Source organism: Macrobrachium rosenbergii, chromosome 1, assembly GCF_040412425.1.
Source record: "Macrobrachium rosenbergii isolate ZJJX-2024 chromosome 1, ASM4041242v1, whole genome shotgun sequence".
Classification (NCBI taxonomy): domain Eukaryota; kingdom Metazoa; phylum Arthropoda; class Malacostraca; order Decapoda; family Palaemonidae; genus Macrobrachium; species Macrobrachium rosenbergii.
Window position 1 is genome coordinate 48,042,838 of NC_089741.1, and position 11,520 is coordinate 48,054,357.

Here is an 11,520-nt window from a genome sequence, read left to right on the forward strand (position 1 = left end):
GCACAAATACATAAATGCAATGTTAAAAATATGATTAATTGTCACACAATCACACAAAATGGACAGTAAAATACTTACACCACAGTGGCATTCAATGGTTTTCCCTCTTAGGGAGTTACAGCGTGCTTCCTCTGAGTCAAAGCAGCAACAGCCATTATCAAAGGCTCTTCCAGATGTTAGGTCTCCTAGGCAATTTTTGATACTCCCTACAAAAAAAAAAGTAGTAGTTAATTTACAGTAACTGTGATCATGAATTGCAAGATCAAATAAGATACCATCAATTATTATATTGAAGCTATCATATGGTAAGAACCTGAAAGATTATGACAATTTATCACATAACCATGATATTAAGAACTTTGAGCTATTCTGCAGTCATCTGTTAGAAAATGTCCACCTCTGACATGAGATCATGTTATGAAAAATTTTATAGTAGTTATATCTTTAAGAGGAAAACTTTAAACATTTAATTTCTAACATGCTGATATTGAAAAGACGAATAAAAATCATTAACATTTGGGTTTCACATGATCTTTTTTTCCTGTTCTTCCTGTGCCAAGAAAACCTAAGGGCTATGAACTATGTGACTTTTAAAAATACTGTAATATACCTCCATAGACAAATGCATGAGACATTCCTCACCAAATCAGCAAAGAACTTAAGCATGACATTAGTATCAATAATGCGTATACAGTAAACTGCATGCCAACTCAATTTTGGTTGTCTACGCCCCTACATGAAAAACTATTGTATTTACCTTTTCAAAATAAAATCATACTTATAAACCTCAAAACACTATCATACTTACAAACCTCAAAACACTATCATGCTTACAAACCTCAAAACACTAACACACTCAAGTATTTTGCATGAAATTATTGCCTTTAAGAAATGCTAACCTCAATCTACACTGTTGATTTTTTCTGTTTTGTTTTCTGATACAATGGCTGTAAAACAAGGTATCCATCCAAACTGCACACAATCCCCAAGATATTTTCAAAGACAGACAGACTTCTCAACATACAGTTTCCAAAGAGCACAGCCATTTACCATAATAAATCCATGTATTGTACTTGACATTTCACAACAAGATAATTTCAATTCAAAATACTGCACCTGAAGATGGTGTCCGCTTATGACTCCGAGATGAGGCAATGTTTGCTTGCAATGCAACTGTAGCATCTGAGCGTGATCGTTGGTGAGACTTTCGAGATGGGGCAGGGATTGTAGCACGTGTAGTAAATGGAGGAGGAAGTTCTGTGACAGGTGACCCTGGATTGGAACCTGGGCTTGGATGCTCCTTTATTCTCGTACACAGAGTTGATCGATGTTGTGAGCTCTGAAGTTTTGCTTCCATTCCAACACTTAAAATCCCTTCCTGTTTGGGTCTGTAACATAAGATGTAGCAATATAATATTTAACCTCATTAAACTACCAGTAATCTCAACTAACGTTAAGATAACATTTAGCCTCATTAAACTACCAGTAATCTCAATTAATGTTAAGATAACATTTAGCCTCATTAAACTACCAGTAATCTCAACCAAGGTTAAGATAACAATCAAGTGTTTAAAACCATTAAACATATACTTTTTTAAGTAACTAAACACTCTCACCACATATTTTGGAAATACCAAAGACTGATCTCCCATTCTTGAAATAAATAAAAAACAATGCCATCATCATCACAAATACCTTAATAACAATACCCAAACCTGATACTAGAAAACCTGAATCTACTCACCTTAATTCATCAGAGAGTATGAGATTTTTTAATTTGGTACCATGTGACTTTTTTCTCTGATGAGCAGTGTCTGTTGAATAAGCTTCTAGAAGCCAGGCACACTGGAGGGCAAAATTAGTGTCATGGCGACACAAGTGAACCAGGAATGGATGAAGCACCTCAGCCACTTCAAAAGTCTGTACATACATATTCACCAGTTGGGGCAAGAAAAAATGGGACTCACTTCGGGGCATGCTAAAAAGCCTGTTTCCAATGTACTGTTGCACACCAGGCTCTTTGCATTTGTACAAGTAAGAAACTGCCATGGACATATCAAACAGCTTACTCTCAAAAAGTCTCAAAAGTAAGGATTGCTTCTCATCCAATTTGTTCTTTGATATCACACTACTGCTATTCATACTACTGCTGGTATTAGTGGCAGTACTGGCACCACTACTGGTACTTACAACAGCACTGCCTTCACTGCTACTGCTGTTTGTAATGGCACAGGCACCCCCACTACTACTAGTGGAGCTTAACAACTCCTCGCTCATGTCTTTGATTTTATGACTGGTCACTTCACTAACATTCTCTTTGCTGGATTCACTATGTTCGGAAGGAAAGGTCTGCACTTCACTACAAGCAGTCTGTGTTTCATCAAAGAGATCTCTGAGAGGGGACTGAGGAGGGCGATCCGCCATGCTTCCCTCTAAAGGGGAATCCATGCCTTCAGTCACAGTTGTGTCACTTGGCGATACATCCCCTGCATCTTCTACCAAAGTCCGATCTCCCAAGTCTCCCCCTTCACTCACGGAGTCACCTTCTGGGTCTTCCATGTTCACTTCACTGTCTAATGTTTCTGAATAAACACTTTTCACTTCACAGTCTGAATTGAAAAAAGTTGAATCAAGGCAGTCTGCGCTATGAGCACGTTCTGTACTGGGTTCCCTAGTATCACCCTCGGAACTGCAAATACCAGAATCGTCAGACCCCAGACTCGTCTGGTCGTAGCGGTCTTTTTCTCGCTTCACCACTACAGGATGACCAACTGCTGAGGTCACCAAGGCTCTTGCCCGGCAAGGGTCACTCCGGAGCTTAAAGCTTGGTGCATCACTGAAGGTGAATGAGAGACTTGGTTTCAGGGGTGGGTTTGGGGCTGGAGGATGTTGCGGGGTCTCTCCACCCTCAACCTCTGGGATCCGTTGGAGGACAGAATCCAAACTGCGATTTCTTTGGTGGGATCCACTGTATGTTGACGGTGGCAGAGGAGGAAGCACAATTCCCATAGACCTGAAATTCAAGGATATACTTTGTAATCTCTATATGCAACAAAGAATATGAATATGAATAAAACAATGCAAATCGAAATATTATGGAAAAATAAAATTGTAAGAAAAGGTTGTATATATATTTCCTTTAAACGATATACAGTAACTGGACAAAATCTACATGTCAAAAGCTTACGGTTTAGATATTTATAGATAAAAAAATAAATATTTGTCAACATTCCCACACTAAAACCTTAAAACTTCACCCCTGCAACAAATTATTTCAATAAGTACTAACTGTAAATTACTTACTAAATTTTCAAGAAAACGACTTTCGAACTTGGATAAGGCTCTTTGTGAACTAATTTCTCTTCACTGAATGAGCACAGAACACCTATTAGAAGGGAGCGAGATTTCAATTTTCCTCAATATACTATCCATTCATTATCTTGACACACACACCCAGTACATGCCATACCTAAAATCTAGGGACAAGTTGCGCTGATGGTTGGCGCGATGCTTTCTCGTTGGTGGGGCATGGGGTGGGGGCGGTCTTCTGCTACTGCTGACAGTCGGGGACCCTCCTCCATGTACGTTGGCGAAATCTTCAGGCGGATACGCGGCTCCACTCCAAGCAGCAGACGAAGACGGCGGAGGCAACGAAGGACCTGATGCTGCAGGCGTGGCTGGCGTCATTCTCCTGCCGCGGGCACACAAGGGGATGGTGAAGGTCTCCATGATGCTGGAGCGGGACCTCCTCCCCGTCTCCACACCGGCCGCAAAAAGGGCTCCTACGCTCCCGAACCACCATCACGCACCATTACATACACTGGAAGGAAGGAACCGAACATTTGTGAGATCGTCATTCACCTTAACAAGCATAAAGCACAGTATCACTTATTCCCAAACATAAAATAGCCTTGTTTTTTACTACTGAGCTCTGTGAAATAGACAAAAATAAAAAAATTCTACTTTACACACACAAGATATATTTATATAAAATGCTACTTTAATGCCCAATAAAACCCCATGCACAAGGTATGCATCAAGGTTATCACTGAGAAATCCATGAGCCCAACCTATTGATAAAAATAAAAAATATCACTGTTCACTTGCTTCTTGCAAAACATGTTATAAAAGAAAAAAAAAACCTATCACTCTTCGGATAAGATAACGACAAAACAGCTTTTTATGCTTAAGACAAATTCCTGAAGCTTGGTATTTCTTATCGTTTATCCCTTAATGCAGCAACTCCAGTTGTGTGTGTGTGTGTGTGTGTGTGTGTGTGTGTGTGTGTGTGTGTGTGTGTGTGTGTGTGTGTAACCAAGAACCTTTTAACAAGTCACGAATATGAAGTCAACCTGACGAACTGTTCCAATATTTTCCATGTAAGGCTGATGGAACAGGAATTCTAATACCCTTATCTAGCCCTCTCCTGAAAGAAAAAGGAAAGACAAAAAACACTGGAACTTAATTCCAAACGATGGAAATTACAGGAATTTGGGAAAAAGGAAAGAACAGAATGCCAAAGCTTGGCACCAAAATGAGAAAGGAACAGTAATAAGAGGACTACTGATCTCAGCACAGTATATTTGGGAAGATATCTCCTGACGGGCATTACAAAATCTGCTGTTTTCATCCGTTAAGACACACGAAGCTGTAAAAACCAAGAACGATTCGAAATAATCAACACCAATTTCCATACCCCGGTGTTGCCCTAAAGAAAGAAGTGACAATGACGAGCTCCCCAGCAAACTACCCCATTACGCCCACAACGGTTTGACCACAACCTTGATGCATCTTATTGACTGCATCTGCAGTGTTCCACTTTACGTCATTAGGAAACGTGAAAGACTTGAGCATATGCAACGCTGTGTCATGTTCATGGCTCACGAGACAATTAATCATAGGTCCCTTACGAAACCAGTAAATAATTTAAGTACATAATAGCCTCGTTAACATTCACAGAACAATGACGCAACATCGGCCTTTTAAAAGTTAAGGAGGGAAGTGTCACTGAACACACCTAACATCGCCTCTTTAAACCTAACTCCTCCTCAAAAGACTACAGTCGCAAATTAAAACCAAACAAACCTCACCGCGAGGAGAAACAGGAAATACTTCGACCTATTCCCCAGATGGTTATGCCGAGGAGCACGAACAAAAGACCTGTTATTGACTACATACAGACTGACCAAAGCAATTTGGTACAGCTACCAAACCTCACCATGGACCTTATTCCTCCTCCTCCTCCTCCTCCTCCTCCTTTACATCTCGGAGAAACAAACTAATCAAAAGGCAAACAACACGATCTTTTCCAGCAACAACACTCATCAAGAGTGTTGCTGCATTCAAGCAGGTCCCTAGCACGGATAAGAGAGGAGGGTCGAGCGTAGGGTGAACGCCCTCCTGGTGAAAACATTAACCATTGGTGAAACTTGCAGTAGGTCACAATGAGGTCTGAGAGCCAGCAGAGTATGTTAACTTTATCAACTTCCAAAAGAAAAAGTAAACTGAAGTACGTGTCACATTCGACACAATCTTTAGAAACATTTCATATCTTTCATCAGTGGAAAAAAATACTGAGGCGTGTCAAACACAAACAGGAGAATATTTTCCAAATATTGTAATGTTTTTCATGTGGTTCAAAACAGAATCTTAAGTTCAAGCTACAGGCAATGAAACCATTTCCGCTTAGTAACAAAGAATTACCGGAGTTATCAATCACATGATAATAAACAATTTGTTTTGCAACACTCATCTTTTTATCTCAATAATAATAATAATAATAATAATAATAATAATAATAATAATAATAAGAAGAAGAAGAAGAAGAAGAAGAAGAAGAAGAAGAAGAAGAAGAAGAAGAAGAAGATGGTAAACAATCCACATAAAAGCCTTTTCCAACGCTCCACATTAAACCTCACAGTAAGAGAAGAAATGTGAGGCAGACAACATTACTGGCAGCGCCGTCAACGTCAAGGGGTGTAAAGTGGGACAATGCGTCACACGATTATTTTTCCAAATAAGCGTGGTCAGCAGCGGCAGCAGCAGGAGGCACTCACACAGCATTAAGCGTTGACTTAGCTTGACACCTCTCAAGTTTAAAACGGTGCCAACGTAGAGTTTATTCTGAGGCACTCTGGTGCTGACGGTGTCAGCGCAACGCTCGTGAAATCGGATTCAACTGTAGACTAATTACTCTGCAAAATTTTCTTGAATGGCGATACCATGCTTCGGCGTTTAACAGATTATGAAAATGAATCGCCAATTACATCGAATAATCTAAACAAAATTCTTATAAACTTCTATTATCTAAAGAAACAAAATTCACGCGTATAAACAAAAAAAAATAGCAACCTACATATTTATGAGCGTAAGTATAATAAATGAAAGCAAAGATGTACAATATACCTTGGTATCTAAAGAAACAAAACTCATCTGTATAACCGTTAAAAATATCGCAGCTCATAGCTTTAAAAACTCAAGTATATATTCAATGAAAACAATTATGCACTGTATAGGTACCCTGGTATATCATAAAAACATTACACAAAAACGTCCAAACACATATATACGAAAATATTTACATACAAGATTAAGTCAAGTATATTCAGTCCCACAAACATGATAGTGCATTCTCTCTCTCTCTCTCTCTCTCTCTCTCTCTCTCTCTCTCTCTCTCTCTCTCTCTCTCTCTCTCGAGTGAATTAATGCACATCTTGCTTTACGGCAAAGTGGGTTCCAAGGCAATCTGGTACGCGTCGACAGGTTTTCCAATTCCATCAGGACCGTTAACTCCAAAGTGCTCAAGTAAAGGGGAATTTTAACGGGAAAGAGACCAAGACGACTATGTCTGCCTAATTAAATTGTAGTTATAATAAGCTATATTTCAGTACAGTAACTGAATTTACGATCTAATTTTATCAAAGATAAATGATTGTGTGAAGTCCAAGGGTGCGTTCAAAGTCACATAATACAGTAAAACGTGTCAAACACCGAAGACTTATCGCATATATATATATATATATATATATATATATATATATATATATATATATATATATATATATATATATATATATATATATATATATATATATATATATATATAAAACATGTTAAAAACAACGACCGTAAGTGGAGAAAGAATCTTGGGCAAATGCTGGATGGAAAATCATTCGAAGCCGATGGCTTGTATTCAACCCGTCTGCGATGTGTGCGCAATATGTTGCCGACGTGTTTATAACACATTTAACCCGAGTGTGGTCGCACCTTAAATAAGGCTAATCAACGTATCGAAAGGCAGAGGTTTCCGAAAGAATTTCGTTATTCTTTGTCTTAAATCATCTACTTTCGTCCGTTAAGACAAAACAAGTCCACTACCAAGCGCAGCACATCCGCGATGAGGACTATTGCATGTAGGTGGACTGGTTAGCTTAAACGATGTCGTATTATTTTAAAACAAAAAAAGTGGATGCCCAGGCAGCTTCTAAAAAAGAAGAAAGGAAAGGTCGACTGCAACTCTATGCTAGGGGGCGGAGAGAGAGAGAGAGAGAGAGAGAGAGAGAGAGAGAGAGAGAGAGAGAGAGAGAGAGAGAGTTTTAGAAGTTACTATTCACTGGACAACTAAGCGCCTTGAAATTAACTGAAGAGCATCTGAGAGAGAGAGAGAGAGAGAGAGAGAGAGAGAGAGAGAGAGAGAGAGAGAGAGAGAGAGAATCTTAAAAGTTACAATTCAATGAACAACTAAGTGCACTGAAATGAACTAAAAATTCGCGAGCATCTACGACAGAGAGAGAGAGAGAGAGAGAGAGAGAGAGAGAGAGAGAGACACATATCATTACACTGCATTTATATAAAGATACACCTGACAACAACAGAGGAGGAAAGTCTCCTGGCACCACTGGGAATGAGATAGAGGTTGACAACAGAGCTGACAGGAGCAACGAGCCCCAGTGTCTTAGATCAAATGATACTTTTGACGTATACACGAAAAGAGGAGGGGGAGGGGGAGGGAAATTCCCTCTCCCCTGCCTAGTGCACGTTGGTAAGAAACACTGACCCGCTAGAGGTGGGGGGACATATGCCAAAAACAATTCTGACGTTTCTCCGCTCCACTTCATCCATTGGCTTGAAAAGCATAGGGCTGCTAAGAGAGATATGATAAGTAATATTTGCTCCCGATTACTAATGGTTTTGTGCACATGTATGAATATCATACATATCTGTCATACACATATGGTTTGCTTATTTTTATATTCCATGAGCCTCTATTCACAGAAGGAGGTCAGACTAAACCAAAGATATTCGTGGAAAGAAACAGACAAGAATTTGTCAATTGAGATGGTAAAGGAAAAAAAATAAAGGCTACTATTTACAGTACTTCTGATAAATAAGGTCCAACATGAGAAATACCAATAAAGCAAAGGCTTTCGTAAAGAATCACTGCGGGTTAGAACTAGTAAAAATATGCGAATAACAGACAGAAGAGATAGATTTAGATGGATAAATAGAGATAACTTATATAGGAAAAACTTGTTTTCGTTTCAGTGGACAAACGCAAAATAAATACATCATATGTTTTGTGAGAGAGAGAGAGAGAGAGAGAGAGAGAGAGAGAGAGAGAGAGAGAGTCTTTCTTTATAATGCTACTCAGGATTTTTGAAGCTTTCAAGCCAACACACACATTCACCAAGGCCGTCAGCATACGTGTTCCCAGTCAAGTAAGAATAGAAAAAAAAAATTCTGAAGATAAAATACTACTGAAAACATAAAATAAATTAAAAAGACAAAATAGAAAAATCGGGCATCCGCAGGACGTAAAAATACGAGCATCCTACGGAACTCGACACCGGTATAAACAAGACCCAAGACTAAGAAGACACAAAGGACGGATGAACAACACGACATCCTCTCAGTCTCCATTGACGTCAAACGGACGCAATAGAGAGAAAATACTATTATGATTACTACCCGAAGATCCTCCAGATTAGGTCGGGAGAGATATCCTATCGCCGCACCTGAGAGGAATAATTTGTAGGAAGAGAGCATACGTATCTCCGCCATCCCATCTCCCTGGGATGACAGTCCTTTGGGAAAATCTCCAACTCCTTGTCAGCCTAGTCACAACGAAAGTGACACAAATATAATTGTTGGAAACTGTCGTTTATATCAAATCACCTTGAAAACCGAAAAGAGAGAGATTTTTCTCTCATTATACCATCAGTCATTCGTTACATGCTATATAGTGCGCTCTCGCTCATACATACATTATAATATATGTATGTATACACAGTATGTGTGTATATATACATACATAGTAGATATATATATATATATATATATATATATATATATATATATATATATATATATATATATATATATATATATATATAATGTATGTATATAAATACAGAGAGAGAGAGAGAGAGAGAGAGAGAGAGAGAGAGAGAGAGAGAGAGAGAGAGAGAGAGAGAAGATAAAATCAAATCAAGTGCACATGACTGTTTACTTTTGAATAGCTTGACAGTGATTTCCATGTTTCAAAGCACATCTCGAGTTCACACGCACGCAAAGTATTTAACAATCCTTATGGTGTTGCAGAAAGAGTACTTACTCTTGAAAACTTTTGAAGTTGGTGCAAGAACTGTGAAGATGAAGTGAGTTGGGGCACGTTTATTATTTTCTGTCAATCTTATTAAAATAATCAGAATTCACTGTTCAGGAATGCCGGAAATGGAATTAATAAATACTATTTCTTAGTTATCACAGCCGGTAACAGGAATGTCCTAGAATAATTAAAAAACTCTGTCGACTTCCCAATACTTGTAGCGACAGCACTTGAAAGCCTGCTAGGAACTTATTTCTCATAAAACTGGCTTTACAGCGCTTCCTGACTAGATTCAAATCGAGATCACACACAACACAATTTATCACAATAACTGCAAAAGCGTCCGTCTGCAGCACAAGTCTTGGTTAGTCTCTCAACACTATTCGGCCTCCGAATATTCCCCCGACACTCATGCACTGGGCGTAACTTGTCCCATCTGGCTAGAGCGATCCTCTGGTGGGGTATGGCCTTTGCAGCTGAGCTTATTAGCTGCTGGGTTGTGGCATGAACAGCTGCAGCAGCGATGGGTAGGAGTGGGAGTAGCCAGCGGGGCTTGGGTATGGTGTGTGAGCGCAGAAGCACATTCACGAAAAGCAGCAACAGTCCTCTCGACAGCTGCTGAAAGCACTACTGTTAGGTAGTGACGGAGGAGCCCAGTGGATGTGGTGAATCTGTGGGCATCCCGCACACACGACTACCCGACAACCCCGATACTCGAGACTAACCCAGAGGCACAAACCCCGCACTCACGACCACTACTACTCGGTGCCTTGTGTGAGGACAACACCCCAACCCCGCTCACCCTCTGACAGCTGCCAACTTGGAGAGCCCCAATGTTGCCGTCCAGCAGAAAAAAAGTAAGGATTTTAGGTTTAGGTATAAACACGGACAAGGAAACAATTTTCACTCTGTTTCCTCAAGCTTCAAGTATACGCTACTTCACTCAAGCCAGAAATAAAGGTGACAGCAAATGTAGACCTGGAAACTTAGAAATTCTACCGAACCATTAGCTAGCGTCTTTTCTCAGAAGCGACCAACCACAGGTCTAAACTCAGTGATAGAGTCATCCATGACGTCAGTGATGACGACACCCTATGGCCGTGAGCCAATCCGAACAGGATCTGTGCTACTTTAACAACCAATCACAGGGCCCCTCGCTACGTCATAGTCAAGGGTGACATCACTAAACCAGTCCGGGGGCCAATGAGAGAGCGCGCGGAGGAGAGAAGAGTGACATCATTACCTCAAGTAGTAATACCACCGGATGGAGAAACCGACAAACTTGTGGATATAATATAATCTGACCCCACAATTATAGCTTTCCTATTTCGATGACGTGTCGTCACCAGATTTTTTTATGGAAAGAGTATCTGTAGGCGTCCCTTCTTTCACTAAATCAATTGAAGCTTTCGGTTGCTATAATAAGGAAATAATCCTTCAGCCCGCGAAGAAAGAAGTCTGGATTCAAAAATATCATGTGCAAATCAGATAACATCGTATCAACGCCGTATTTACTGAGTGGTGGACGTAAATATACCTTCGGAGCTTTCACACCAGTAATGTATCCCTCTCGCTCACTTTTCTCTCTCTCCAAACACTGATGTCATGAACGGTGGATTTCTGAGAATACTTAAATATGCAGTACACATTTCCAATCAATTCCTTACTTAACATATTATCTTATACCCAAGCACGGTACAGTATGACATCAGAGTAAAGATTTGTTTTATATAAAGAGTGCTAGGTGGTTACACATGATAACTGATGACTTCTGAACTTTAACGAATATCGTACATGATTTAATACTTGTAAACAAATACAACCTGTGCTGAGTAGAGGTTAAAAGCATCAAGCGCATTTTTTCTCCCGAAATGGGTTCGAGATTGCAGAAGGAAAGATCTGCTTCATTTCAT

General features: G+C 39.7%; 1 protein-coding gene across 14 annotated transcripts in view; it reads right to left on the bottom strand.

Moving 5' to 3' along the window:
- Nucleotides 1-11,520, bottom strand: part of fwd (phosphatidylinositol 4-kinase beta fwd) — a 428,358-nt gene that overhangs the window by 5,952 nt on the left and 410,886 nt on the right. For 9 of the 14 annotated variants that reach the window (XM_067097286.1, XM_067097700.1, XM_067097772.1 and 6 more), the window contains 4 exons: nucleotides 3,470-3,820; nucleotides 1,745-3,013; nucleotides 1,117-1,388; nucleotides 79-206 (listed from right to left, as the gene is read on the bottom strand). In XM_067097286.1, coding sequence (XP_066953387.1) covers nucleotides 79-206; nucleotides 1,117-1,388; nucleotides 1,745-3,013; nucleotides 3,470-3,729 — 1,929 coding nt within the window. In that variant the 5' untranslated portion in view covers nucleotides 3,730-3,820. Of the gene's footprint in view, nucleotides 1-78; nucleotides 207-1,116; nucleotides 1,389-1,744; nucleotides 3,014-3,303; nucleotides 3,821-9,613; nucleotides 10,544-11,520 lie in introns of those variants that run through there. The other 5 variants (XM_067098235.1, XM_067098147.1, XM_067098050.1 and 2 more) reach the window with 3 other exon arrangements.